This window comes from Seriola aureovittata, chromosome 10 (genome assembly GCF_021018895.1).
Source record: "Seriola aureovittata isolate HTS-2021-v1 ecotype China chromosome 10, ASM2101889v1, whole genome shotgun sequence".
NCBI lineage: Eukaryota > Metazoa > Chordata > Actinopteri > Carangiformes > Carangidae > Seriola > Seriola aureovittata.
This window is the reverse complement of record NC_079373.1, coordinates 5,561,207-5,575,458: the sequence shown is the minus strand read 5'-3', so window position 1 is coordinate 5,575,458 and position 14,252 is coordinate 5,561,207. Positions and strand designations below refer to the sequence as shown.

General features: G+C 39.6%; 2 protein-coding genes across 10 annotated transcripts in view; one reads left to right on the top strand and one right to left on the bottom strand.

The window, feature by feature from the left end:
* Positions 1–77: 77 nt before the first annotated feature.
* On the top strand, positions 78–10,738 carry sv2 (synaptic vesicle glycoprotein 2). Its single transcript, XM_056386450.1, has 13 exons — positions 78–207; positions 899–997; positions 1,487–1,648; positions 2,499–2,661; positions 3,259–3,380; positions 4,514–4,677; positions 4,764–4,844; positions 5,026–5,124; positions 6,201–6,289; positions 7,030–7,157; positions 7,556–7,651; positions 7,851–8,010; positions 8,865–10,738. The coding sequence occupies exons 1-13, from the start codon at positions 111–113 to the stop codon at positions 9,046–9,048; spliced, it is 1,644 nt and encodes a 547-aa protein (XP_056242425.1). The 5' UTR covers positions 78–110; the 3' UTR covers positions 9,049–10,738.
* Positions 10,695–14,252, bottom strand: part of LOC130175847 (AP-3 complex subunit beta-2) — a 48,689-nt gene continuing 45,131 nt past the window's right edge. For 6 of the 9 annotated variants that reach the window (XM_056386444.1, XM_056386443.1, XM_056386445.1 and 3 more), the window contains one exon: positions 10,695–13,961. In XM_056386444.1, coding sequence (XP_056242419.1) covers positions 13,775–13,961 — 187 coding nt within the window. In that variant the 3' untranslated portion in view covers positions 10,695–13,774. The remainder of the gene's footprint in view (positions 13,962–14,252) is intronic. The other 3 variants (XM_056386447.1, XM_056386446.1, XM_056386440.1) reach the window with 1 other exon arrangement.

Sequence of the window (14,252 nt, the reverse complement as noted above, 5' to 3'; positions counted from 1 at the left end):
ACAGATGCAGCGGTGCAAGCGGTAAATGAACCAGGACAGGGGTGCAGCTGAAGTTAGCTAATCGGCACAAAGCCCAGAGTGCCCATATTAGAGACATCCGACTTTGGGAGATGTCTCGTCACATGCGTACCGGAGATGTGGAGGCACGACGGCCGCTGCTTGTCACCGGAGATCACCTGGAGCCAAACGAGCTGGACTCAGACGAAGGTAAATGCTGTCTCACTGGTCACCCCATCACGTTAGCATTAACTGAGCTTTAAACAGTGCTGGGAGAAGTGTTCAGGTGCTGTACGTACGTAAAAGTACTAATATATCAATGTAAACACTCTATTATAAGTAAAAGCCCTACGATTTTAAAACCTGCTGGAGTAACGATAAAAAAGTATCTTAAAAAATACATGAAATATCAAAAGTACAAGTATTGGCGTTTCCTGGCACATTATCACTGCTGGAAAGTAACTAAGTGTATTTACTGAATTGTACATTTATTGTGCATGAACACAAATTTGAGAAACTTTACATGAGTATTTTCATTTGATGTCACTTTACAGCTGCAAATATTAATTAATTAATCGATTGTTTGATCGACAGGCAGCCATTTTCCTGGGAGAACTTGGGAGCCCCTGATGTGTATCACTGAAAAAACAAAATTTTAAATATCCTAAAAACCATAACTTCATTCATAACATTTCTTCAACATATATAAATGTAAATATAATATTCAAGTGTGTGGGCATCTGTATCAAATGCTCTCACCTGCCGAGCCAGTTTTCTTATCCTTTCATCTCAGAAGTTTGTGGCCGGTCAAAGGCAACTGTTTCGTCTGTTATGTCTCTTGTATGTTGAATTATCATTTTTCTCCTGACCTGTTTGCGTGTTGTGTTTTGCTGCTTCATAGGTGAAATAATTTTTGACAGGAGCACATCACACATGAAACGTGAACCTGGGGCGAGTGCACACAGAAGATTAACATATGAGGAAGCAGTGGAGGAAGCAGGTAAGCCAACGTTCAGTGGTGTGGTAGTATCTGTAGTCTGTAAGTTTTGTTTTGTCATGCTCTTGAACATGATAAGGAAAGTAAAATGTGAGGTGAAACGAATGTTACAAGTACTGTATTTTTGGTGTTAAAAAAAAAATGTCCACAAGCAACTTTTTTTATAGTCTATGAAAACTAAGAAATACAAGGATTTGTCCAAGTAGTGAGCAATGAGAATACAATTTATAATATAATTTGGGTACATTATTGTGAGAGTTCACCTCAGCTTCTGCCACATTACATCGTATTTGTTCACCTAAATGCAGTTTAATATTACTTGATACTTTGGGGTGTGAAAGCGAGGTGTCAGTTTATCATGATGGGCAGGGCAGCTAGACTACATCACTGTTGACTTTATGCAAAATCAGCCTACAAAGACTTCAGGGGATCCTTTTATTGGATAACTTCCCTCTTTTTTTTATTTGCTCTTTGTTCTGCTTTTGCTCTCAGGTTTTGGTTTATTTCACTGGCTGCTGTTGGTGGTTTGTGGTTGGGCCAATGCCAGCGATGCTGTGGAGATTCTCTGCGTGTCTTTTCTCCTGCCAACAGCGCGCTGTGATCTGCTGCTGAGCTCTTCAGACATGGGCCTGCTGACTGCCAGCATCTTCCTAGGTGAATAACAAGTATTAATAAACCGGTTATCATACCTGAGCAGGTACAGTTCACCTCTGAGTACAGTAACAGAAAAACCAGAGCAGCAACATCTACCAGTAGACAATGGCATCTTTCTCATCCAAAATCTTGTATCTGTCAAAGTAAATGAAAAGTTGTCTCATACATTTACATGTATAAAAAGGTGGATACTGGGAAGAAGGGCAGTGGGACACACAAAGATAAAAACTGTTAAAAATGTTTCATAATCTAAATTTTAACAATCCAATCTACTCGAGACTCAACAAACAAAATGAAAATGTGGTTTTTAAGTTGTTGTCTTTTTGTGGTGCAAGCAAGTTAAAAAATATATTTGGAGCTTTAATGTTAGTAAACCTGAGGAACAGTTTATGAGTTATAATTATTTTACATTGTTTCACATGTTTTAAACATCTTATGATCTTATGACATTTCATAACCTTATGATAATAAACTGTACAAAAATTGATAAAATGGAATATACAACCAAAGTAAAATCTGAAAAGACTGAAACTATCAAATGTACCATGAAAAACAGCTAAAACTAAACTGAACAGACACTGTATTGAAAATTTAAAAGAAGTAAAACTCCCATTAAGTATTTAATAACTATAATTGGTAATCTAGTGAGTTTAAAAGTTTTACTACAATAACTAAATGTTAAAAGGAAAATATAGTATCATGAATCTTTCAACAAAAATAACACATCACAACATTTAACAAAAGGTGCCCAGTAAGATAAGACGGCACTGCCTTATTTTAAAAACATATTATATATATATATAGATATTAATATTTTGTCATTCTCATATTCTTAATTTCTGTTTCCTAGGAATGATGGTGGGCGGTTACATGTGGGGGTACTTGGCCGACCAGAGGGGGCGCTGCAGAGTCTTGGTTGTGTCCCTGACAGTAAACGGAGTGTTTGGAGGTCTGGCCAGCGTGGCTCCAAGGTTCTGGCTCTTCTTGCTGCTGCGGTTTATCAGCGGCATCGGGTGAGCACATGATTTGCATTTTTCATTTACGTGGTAGTCATTAAGTGATAGCCACACACTGGATCAAGTCTCTCAGCGTGGTTAGAGAGACCATCCTGCAGCAAACAGGTCATTTTAATCCTACACTGAAAGACATTTTGGGAAAAAAAGAATCAAAAAGAACAGAACATCCAAGAAAATGCCCTTGATAATTTACCACGGTGACATCTTCATATTTCTTCTTTTATCCAACCAGCACTCTAAAACTCAAACACATTTGTATTATGATCTTATATATAATAAAGAAAAGAAGTGAAGTCCCACAATTAAGAAGCTGAAACCAGACAATGTTTGGCTGTTGTGCTTGACAAGTGACAAATTATTGTTTTCTTATCAAGGTAGTTGCTGATTGATTTAAGGGTGAATCCAAAACACAACAAGGCAAAAAAACAAAAAAGAAAAGCAGATCAGCAGTTAGCATCTATTCATAGTGCTTACATTAAACAGTGTAATTTTTTGAAATGACAGAATTTTCTTTCAAATTTAATCAAAACTTGGCAAAACTGACTGGATTTCAAGGATAGAAGTGATAAATGTTGATTTCTTCTCCCTCTGTAGTGTCGGCGGGTCGATCCCTGTTATCTTCTCGTACTTCTCAGAGTTTATGCCCCGACTGAGGAGAGGTAGAATGATCAGCGCTCTGGCCACCTTCTGGATGGCAGGAAACATCCTGGCTGCAGGTGGGAAGAGACACAAATCCCTAAAACAGTTCAGTGTGTTATCTCACTTCTTAAGACACCTTTTTATTTAAAAAAAAAAAAAAAAAGCTTTGATGTCTTTTTCATTTCATTTATATTTTACTTTGATTTGTTTGGATGTTTTTCTATTTGACTCATGTGAAGCAAGTTGGTACCTGTATTTAAAAGTGCTATACAAAAGTCTTATTATACGAGTTATATGCACAGGTGCTGCCACCAAGGTTGTAGGTGTGGTCTCAACATTGGTAGGGACACAACAACACAACCTGTCAACTGTATTTACATTAAGATCTTTATTTACCTGTACATTTAAATAAAAACTATACACAGTAACAAATCAAGGATTAAAAGAAATAAACTTTAGGAAATTACTTGTTAACGGAAAAGAGAGAAAAAAAGATTGAGAATGTTTTTGCAGTTTTGCATCCATCATCAACATTTTTATATTCATTAGCTCTACCAGTGTTGCAGTTCTCCCTCCCCTCTTGATTTCACATTTAAACCACAGTAAAATGCTGCTAATTCAGTGATGCATCAGTATTGGTGGAGATGGTGAAGAAGCTCCTGACGTCTCTTTCTTGGTGCCACGATATCTACAAAATACAAAATGTGTTGGCATGGACAAAATGTTGGCAATAGAGGAAAGGGAGTCATCTCATTTACAAAATTGCTGCCAGTGCTTGAGGTCTGAACTGACTCTGATAATTGACACACTGATCCGCTCTCATCTCCTGTGTGTCTGGCAGTAAGTTTGATATTTGTACATGACGTGAGTCTCCAGCCGGTCCCCACACTTTCAGCCAATCCAATCCTAGCATGAAAATAAGGAGAGAGTGCTTATATAGTAGAATACATTATTTCTACTATTTAAATTGAGTTGAGCTTAGATTATCTATCCCTACAAATAAAAAAAAGTTAGTGGTCTGGTAGCAGAAGCTGAGCTGGATCACTAGTCCTGACCCTAAATGAATTCAAACACAAAGATTTAGACTTACAAACTGTGGTGAAGGAATTAGCTTCCTTGTCAGGCACTATCAAAATAAGACAAAATGTAGAGTTTTGAAATGGGAACTCAATAGTAGCCTGTGTTTAGTAGTGGCTGTTTTTGTCTTTAGGTCTGGCCTGGCTGGTGATTCCCAGAACCTGGGCGCATTTCTTCCTGGGGGGGCTGGACTTCCAGAGCTGGAGACTGTTTGTGGTGCTCTGCTCCGTTCCCAGCCTCACGTCAGCCATCCTCTTCAAGCTGCTCATGCCTGAAAGCCCCAAGTTCCTCATGGAGGTATTCAAAGTCTAGACCTGTGCTTGTGTCAGCAGGATGTTTTCTGTCCCAATCTGTCTTTGAGATTTTAACCCTGTCTCTGTCAGGCTGGTCGGGAGAAAGAGGCGATCCGTGTCTTCAGACTGATGTTTGAGCTGAACATGAGGGGAAAAGGAAAGACTTTCCCGGTATGAAATAAATGCTGTTCCTATATGCTTTAATGGATTTATTATCATTGTTTGGTTGTACAGATTTAACTGGTTTTATCTTAATTAGATGATAACAGACTTCCTGTATTGTTTCTACAGCACTGTGCACTGGTGTAAGTGATGACTGCGATCTTGCTCTAATCTAATCCTTCTTTTGCAGGAATTTGGTTTGTGTACGAGCTCCAAGCACAGAGTGGAACTGGACGAGACCAGAACTCAGGGTTCATGTCGAGAGCGACTTGTCAGTGTTTTAAAAAAGGTACAGTCTCACACACTGAACATCCAAAGAGAGGATTCAGAGGTTGTCTGAGAAGAGTACAGAAACACACTTTATTTCCCCCCCTGTTACTTAGAGCCATTTCTTGTTTGACCAATATATTACCCTGTGTTTCTTTGTGGTACCTGAGGCAGCAAGGCCAGATTAACACGCTGTAGGGCCCCATGGGCAGAACTCTAGCACTGGGCCCCATTAACATCCTGTTCTTCCTCCTCCCTGTGCAGGCCGTGTAGTTTCTCTGTGTTGAAAAATGACCTGGCTGCAGGTTTAGAGCTGCAACTAAACCTGATCGACAGGTCCAGATAAATGAACTAAATACAAGCGGCTACCTCCGAGGCTGAAAAATGAGGCCAACATGGAAGTACCAAAAACTTTGAATGGCCACTAGAGGCTGGCTCCAATAGTGACTCAATCCCCATAGACTCCTATGTTAAAATGTCCAACTTCATGTTTACAGCCTGGTACAAAAACACTTTTGGTCTCTATATATAATTTCCTCCTCATGACAACTGTAGGGAGGATGGATTTTTATACAACTTACTCGTTTAAATTTTATTTAGGCTTAAAGTTATGCGTAATTGAGCACGTGCCGCTTTGAGTGACAGGTAGGGGTGAGTGTATGCTCGCGCCCCTCATCTATGCCCATTGTTGGATTAGCCGGGAGTTAGGTAAAGTCAGGTACTGGCAAGATGTCGACGAAGGAACTGCCCACTCTGAGTTTCAAAACCGCTCTTCACAAACCTGCGGGCGACGTCACGGAGGCTACGTCCGTCTTTATTTACAGTCTCTGACTAAATATCTTACCCTGCTCCCACAACGACTGTTCCAAATTTAGTTTGTGATCATTTGATTATCTCAAATTAATTAATGAATATGAAAACTGTAAACATAATATTAACTGAAATATAAAATGTATTTATCTAGAATTTGACAGATAAGACCAGACCAGGAGATTAGGTAAAGAAGCAGGATCCACCTTAAACCAGTTCAGTGTTTATTTAATAATTTTCTTCTTATTTCTAAGTCATTTTAGATAATCTCTCTGGTTTCACTTGCAGGGCTTGATGCCCATTAAACAGATGTTTAATGGTCCACTCAAATCCAGGAGTTTCGCTCTGCTCATCATCTTCTACTGCATCTCCTTCGGGTGAGAAATCCCATCTGTTTGTCTCCATAGAAACTTAGCAGCGTCTGTAGTGAAACAGAAGTTCCCCTTTGTACTTCTGTTGTGGGGGGATTGTGTCAGGCTTGACAAATACATGTTAAGGATCGGTTTTATCATGTGTGTTTCAGCACTGTTAATGTGATCAATCTCCCACAAGCAGCTCTGCAGCTTTTAACAGCTGCGAGAGATAACAGCTGGAAATACTTTATCATCAACAACCAGAAATCATGTAACCTGGGGCGTTGTGTGGCGTAGTTGTCTAAGCAGGCGCCCCATGTGTAGAGGCTACAGTCCTCGCTGCAGTTGGCCCTGGTTTGAGTCCCGCATCAGACGGCCCTTTACTGCATGTCATTCCCCCCTCTCTCTGCCTCCCCATTTCCTGTCTCTCTACTGTACTATCAAATAAAGGCATAAAAAAGCCCCAAAAAATATATACTCTTTAAAAAAAAAAAAAAAAAAAAAGAAATCATGTAACTTAACTTCAAAAACTGCTCAAAAAGATGTTCTTCTTTACTAACTTGTGTTTGAGGCTTTGTACCAAAGAGCAGCGAAAAGTTACCAGAAGCAAAACATCAAATAGCAGTGACTCCAGTTTCATCTTCTGGGCTGCTGACTCACTGCTGTTTGGGACACTGTTTGTGCTTTGTTGATGTTGCAGCCCTGGTGTGGGAGAAAAACTACTGTTTCCTTTACTCTCCACCTTCTAACATGCGTGTCTCTAGCTACTACGGGCTGTGGATGTGGTTCCCCGAGCTGTTTGCCAGGGTTGAGGACGGCGGTTCCCCCTGCGCCAACGTGTCCCTCCCATCTGCACTTCACAACCAAAGCTGCTACCCGGTCAAGACAGCAGGTGTGTTTCTGGGATAACAAAGATATGTGAACGATGAACCGTTTAGATATTGGTGGTCATAGGTCAAGGTCACTGTGATGTCACAAAACACATTTTTGGTCATAACTCAAGAATTCATTCACTAATTATGACACAATTTAACTCAAATGTCTATAAGGATAAAATGGTTAATTGATGACATTTTATATCCAAAAGGTCAAAGATCAACTTCATTGTGACATCATAATGTTCTGTCAAAAACACTTCTGGCCATTACTGAACACTGTAACTCAGGTAGGGGAGATTGTGACCATATTTGCTGTAACTCAGCTGGTTGGCAGAGGCAAACAACCACGAGGCGGTAATTCTAGTTTATTTCATCCTGACTTTCCCTCCTGTATCTGCCCCTCTCCTGACAGTGTACATGGAGGGCTTCGCCATCGCTGCATCAAACCTGCCAGGCAACATCTTCACCATCCTGAGGATGGACAGCACAGGGGGAAAGGCTCTTCTGTGTGAGTCTGTTGTTTATAAAATGATTTATTTCATGGTTTAATTTGAAAAACTTTGAAAAACCTTCACTCCTTCTTCTTACTTGTAAGAAAAACTTCTGAGCACACTTCACTGTCACAGGAGAGGTCATGCAGCCACAACATGAATCGTTGCCCTTGATGTCTGATCTTAACCCTCTCCATCTTTTCTTCGTGTCTCCAGCCTTCAGCCTGGTGCTGTCCGGTCTGAGCGTCTTCTTCATCTATGTGGTCCAAACCAAAACCCAGAGTCTGGTCCTCTCCTGTGTCTTCAGCGGTGTGTCCGTGATCGCCTGGAACTCCCTGGATGTGTTGGGAACAGAGCTCTACCCAACGCAGCTGCGGTACCTCTTCTTAAAACTTAAACTTAAAAGAACAACAAGGTTCAGAAGAGCAGCTTAAATGTACCTGTGCAGCTTCTGACCAAGAAGAAGACTGCAAGTAAACAGGGATGTAAAGAATGTGGTTTCAGACCTCAAAAGAGAAAATCATCTTTGTTTCGTGATGCATTAAACATGTTTGTCAGACCTTCAGATTTCACACAGGGTTTTGATGAGTGACAGTGACTTTAAGAGAAAACCCTGTGGGGTATTATTTATTTTTCTCTTTTTCATTCTATCACTTTTAAATTTTCTGGGGTTTTTTTGGTCACCAAGAGACCTGCCAGTGGATCTCAGGACTCAGATTTATGCTCTTTTTCTTGTTTCACCTCTCCAGGCCTCCAGAAATCAATCTAAACAATCTAAGGCAAAAAGTTTGGAAGCTATTGTTACGGGTCACATCAGAGAAAATTCAGTTAAATGTTCTCAAGGTTTCAGCCACTTGTGCTGAGAACTACAGAAAGGATTTTATTGGTATTTCTTATTATGTGCTGATGATTTATGTTGCTTTATTTACTCTCCTGAATTCTTTATTTTTTTAAGCATAGATAAAGAAATAAAACGTCACTTTCATCCTGTCAGAATAAGCAGTTTCTGCTGTTGCAGTTTTGCACTGCATTAGAAATGAGACAAAAACATTGTAGTCAGGCTCTGGGACAAACATAAAGTAGACAGTGACAAGTTGTTGGACGACTTTTAAAATTTTGCCAAATAATGCTACTGCTGCAGTTTTGTACAAAATGTTAAAGTAGGTTTTTAAAAACAAAACAGCCCAGATGCTCACGTGTCCACATCTCCTGTGTCTTTCTTTCCTTCAGGTCGTCCGCTCTAGGTTTCTTCACAGGCGTGGGCCGAGTGGCAGCGATCATGGGTAACATAGTCTTTGGAAAGTTGGTGGACACGAACTGTGCCGTACCGGTCATGATGGTCTCCGCTCTGCTGCTGACCGGAGGACTGGTGGCTCTTCTGCTGCCACAAACCAAGCATACTGAGCTCACCTGATCGCTGGTCTTTCACATGAATAAAATATTAGCAAACACCCTCTGAATGTCCTTAAGGAAGCAGACTGGAGGATTTCCACCTGTGAAGTCCTCTGATCGTATCTATATATATATGTTTGTGTATATATATATATATATATATATATCTGTTTCTGCTCCCAGAGGATGTTCGAATGCTGTGCCTTCTGTCTCTCTTTATGGTGCCTCATTTAATATGCCAAAGGACAGCAGCCTCTCTGCGCCTTCCAAGAAATATTCTTCAGGAAAGAGAGTAAGAAGAAGACATGTAGTTGTGCGACAGTCTATACTGTGAGCTCGTGAGGATTGAAATCCTCCCTAGATGTGAACGAGGCGTCAAGGACTCCTTTAAAAAGTTGGTTTACTGACTTTAAAGATAGTGTTATCTCAGTCAGAGCCATAGTTGTGACTTGAAGGCTGATGATGGCCTCATTTATAAACAAGCCCCTGAATGTTTTTGTCACCTTGAACTGAAAAGGCTCCGTCAGGATGTTTCAGGCTTTTATGTGCTATGTTTGATTAGTTGCTGTTAGTTACAGATATGTCTGAGATGTGTCTGTTTCCAGCAGCAGCTGTTTGACTTTGTAAAGGCTTTTGTTTTTCAGGCTCACTGATTCATTATATTATATTAGCACACACCTGTAGCTTTGAGTTTTCTAACATGTCAGTTTAAAAACAAACTGAAAAGATTCCAGGTTTAGTTTTTAGTTTTTCAAAAGTGCTCTTTTTTTAAATTCCAAATCATGTTTCCATCTACGCAAACAGTAGACTCGGATTCATTTTCACTTGAGAAGAGTCGTTCGATACCAAATCTGTCATTTCCTGCACAGACTGGACCAAACCAGTTCATCATTCCAGTGGAAAACCAAAGATGTCTGATTTCAGGACTAGAACAGGTGGAGATACAAATGAAGAAATGTTTTTATCGGCCTGATCAGCTCATGTTCCCATCAGTGATTTTTATAAAGTCTCTGTTTTCAGACAGGTTTCAGATTACTTTGTGACTACTGAAGCACTTTTTTTTTTTAAAAAAAGAAAAAAACCAACACTTGTTTTGTTGATCTCAGCAGCGTCTGCCTTGGTGTCGTATCACCTGTACATGTACAATCATAAAGCTCGGATTGTGTTGGATTCAGATCCTTCACTTAAGTGACTGAACCAATGCAACAAGCAAAAGTCCTGCATTCAAAAACCTGATTAACTAAAAGTACATTAGTATTATCTTAAGGTTTCAAACTTATTTAAATGAAACAATGTGAGAAGTTTAGAAGATAAGAAACAGTTTGTTTTTTTAAACAATGATTGTATTCTGCTTATTACATGTGTATATATAAAATCTGAATCTGAAAAATAACTAGAAAGTGAAAAGTACAATATATCCCTCTGAAATGTAATGGAGTACAAAGTAGTATAAAATGGAAATGATCAGCAGAGCAGTGGTTGAGTAAATGTCTACACACCTGTGTATAACCTGTGGAGAAAATACAGCAGACTGTTTACAACCTCTGGTCTCGACTTGTTCTACTGTTCATTCACTCATTTAAAAGAACTGTCAGCTTGAGATTGTTCAGTGCTGCAGTTCAGGAGTTTTCTTCTTGTTTGGCGGCCAAAGGACAAAAGACACAATCATTGTATCTGTATTTTTTATTTGTATAATAAATAAACTTGTAATACTTCAGGACCACATTTCACAACCACACACAGGGTATGATAAACTGTACTTTGGGTATTTTGAAAGCGGATGCAGATAAAATAAAATGCCAGACATGATTTATGATTTGGAGAATCGTTTGACATTATCCAGCAGTTTTTTTTCATTGGATTTTTACATTAGAAGTAGAATTACTTACTCTTTACATTCTTCATAATGACTGAGCTGCACTGACTGGAAGTTTCAGGTCTGAGTGGGTTGAATGTAAACAATGCAACAGGTAGGAAAATAAAAGTGTCATCACTGCTGCTCAACTTTCTATGACGAGGCTCGATGTTTCTCTGGACTGTTACTCCTTTGGTAAAACACAACAATAAAGAAACAATAAATAAAAACATAATGTGTCAAAGATAAGAAAACATGAGCCACTGGACACATGAGAGTCCATGACGAAAAAAAAAGAAGCCACATGACCTTTGACCTGAAATCAAAATGTAATTAAAGGCATGAAAACAGTGTCACCTGACAAATGAGATCAAGGCAACACTTCACCTGAAAATGTTTGACATTATCATAAGCACATAATCTAAAGGTGGTTTAACTGATTCTTAAAAGCTTCACACTGTCTTTAACGTAGTGTCAGTGGGAAACCATGTTTCGGGAATGAAAGCTTGTTGAAGAAATGGACTAAAATGAAGCTGTGTCGCAGCTACTGTGAGCATGTTTACACCAGGCGTTTCAGCAAAAAGGTGAATAAGCGTACTTCACAAAATGTCATGTTTCCTGAGGGCAAAGTTTGAATACTGATTTTTGTAGAGCTGAAATAATTGGCTGATCGACAGGAAATGAATCAGCAGCTATTTTGATAATCTATAATTACTGTCAAGCAAAAGTGCAAAAAAGAAAAAGTTTCAGCTTCAATAATTTAAATATTTCCTGTTTTTCTTAATTTCCTGTGATTTCCTGTCTTTCACCTTGAGCTTCAATTAATAATGAAAATAAGCGTCAATTGAAACACTACAGTTTGGTGACTTTTGTTGAGTAAATCAGTTTCAGTCATTTTTAAGGTTTTCCACATTATTCATTTCTACAGTAACATTTTCAAATCTGTGAGAAACTGACAGACAAGTGTCGGTTTGTCTGGTAATAAATTTACGATTAAAGAAAAGCAGGTAAATCATTTTTAATCTTTGTTGCCTGCAGCGCCTCAGCAAAGACAAATCATTCTTACATACTGTAGTAGTATCCATATTTTTGTTTGACTGATGGCTATAATTATGATGTGCTTCATGATTGTTTCAAGTCAAGTGTTACATGAGTCATTTTTTGAAAACACCTAGTTAATGTTTGCCAGGTCATTATTCAGTATCATCACGCCCACAAACACACACACTCACACACACTCACACACACCACACCTTATAGCAGTACTGTATTACATGTGGCAGTACATACAATGACATTTATACATCTTCAGGTTTTATAAACGCCCCACATACTGTAATGAATATGTGCACTGCGACAGCTGCTGGAGGCAGATGCTGAAATCGCAGTTTATTTCCAGGAGTGGTGAGTTACTGATAAACAGTGTTACTGTGCCTTAATGGATTCAGTTGTAGGAAGCTGTTGTCTCGGTCGAGCCTTCGTGCTACATTCAAGTCAAGGCCCCAAATGACTGGATGAGTATTGATGAAGCTGATCTTACAGACCGTGTGTTTTTTTCCTGTTGTTGGGGAATTTATACCTACAGTACATTTTCTATCACCTATAATGTCTACATCTTAAAATAGCTGGTAACTAACAAGCTACAAATGAAAACTGGAGGGACAGGTTTGTGTGTCCACTTGTCACGGAATAATAAAAGCTTTTACTGCCACTTTATTTCTAAAGAATCTCAATAGAAGAAGAAAAACTCAATTTTATGATCTAATAATCCAGCTGTAGTTTACTGCTCTGTTTTAATCTTCAGGTGACGCCACAGACACACAGATCCTACATCCCTCACTTGCAGTACATTTTCAAAGCCTTACGCTACATCTCATGGCCTGCCTCAGCAGCTGGAGTTTACACAGATGTTATCACGTGACTAAGTATGAAAGTACGGTCATGTCGTTGACTGTATTATGGGGAGTCAGGAAACGGTTGTCGCTGCTGTTTCTAGTTTTAGTTTTTTATTCACAGGCAGCTGATGTCTTCAGTCTTTATCTCTGATCTGCTGCTACATGATGACCTGTCCAAACTTCTCAGGTCTTCTTACTGTCCCTGGAGTCAAAACTAAATACAAAGAAGCAGCATTCAGTTTTTATGCACCACATATTCCAGAGCACTTAACATCTGCTCCAACTCGAGGCTTGAAACTTAACATTTGGGACTATTCATCCAGAATTGTAATTCCTCTTTTATTCAGTTTATCTTCTATTTCATTACGATTTTAAGATCCTATTTATACAGTATGTATCTTTTTTATAACCCCTTGTGTTTCTTTTCTATCTCTTTTTCAACTTTTTTATGTACAACACTTTGAACTGCACTGTTCTTGCCTGAGGAAGGTCATGAGATGTAGCTGAAAGCTTGGAAAACATTAAGTAAGTGAACCTTGTGCTCAAACTGCTGTTTCCAAAGCTCAGACTGAACCCGCAGGCAGGATCCTGAAATGTGGAAGTTACTTTTCGTCCAAAGTAAAAGGTCCACTAAATCCAGCTGTGTCCTCAAGGAGGGAAAATAAGATGCTAAATAAGTATTTTTGGATTATGAAATGTGGCAAACTTTAGAGGGAGGCAAGGTCAGGTCATATCGGGTCCAACATCAGTCACATCTGATTGTCATGAATATCGCGTATAGCTGTGGCATTCACTGTTTCTTGGAGTAATTTCTAAAAGTGGGAGGAGGGGCTCTTTAACGTTACATCGAACTGGAGTTAAACATTCTGGAAACGTCCTCAGTGACACTGCTTACAGGAGAACGGAGGAGATGCTACACGTGACGAGTCTCGGACGATATCTGAGAGGTGGGTGGAGCGAGGGGGGTGGAGGGCGAAGGTCGAGCACGGTCACACCGGTCACTGCGTCAAAGCCAGGAGGATGTCTTTCACCAGCATGGTGCCGATCACCATCTTCTCACAGTTGACCGTCAGCTGGGCGGCACCTTCCTCTTTGTTCGCCACGGTGACCAACACCAGGCTGCCGCTGGTCACCGTCCTGCCGGCGAACCTGTGGACAGGATGGTCAGGAGGAGGAACAGGAGGACTGAGGTCAAAGCAGCAAAGGTCAGAAGTAAAGACGAAGCCACAGAATAAAGGAGAAATACGCGCACATGTCAGTCAAGAGGGTTTAAATAAAAACAACATGAACAGCAGCTGGTGAATAATGATCTATAGGGATTAAAACATGCTGTATTTATACTTAAAATCAGCTCAAGATTAACTTGACAAATCTAATTAAAGACAAGAATTTCTAACCTGCTTCACCACAGATCCAGTTTGACAAAGTTTGAGATGGAGGAAAGAAAAATGCCTGAGTGGAGGTGTGAAATCTTCA

Coding starts and splice junctions, on each gene's coding strand:
- sv2 (XM_056386450.1), top strand. CDS start 111: ATGTCTCGTCACATGCGTACCGGAGATGTGGAGGCACGACGGCCGCTG. Junction 4,678..4,763: donor GCCCCAAGTTCCTCATGGAG/GTATTCAAAGTC, acceptor TGTCTCTGTCAG/GCTGGTCGGGAGAAAGAGGC. Junction 7,652..7,850: donor AGGGGGAAAGGCTCTTCTGT/GTGAGTCTGTTG, acceptor TCGTGTCTCCAG/CCTTCAGCCTGGTGCTGTCC.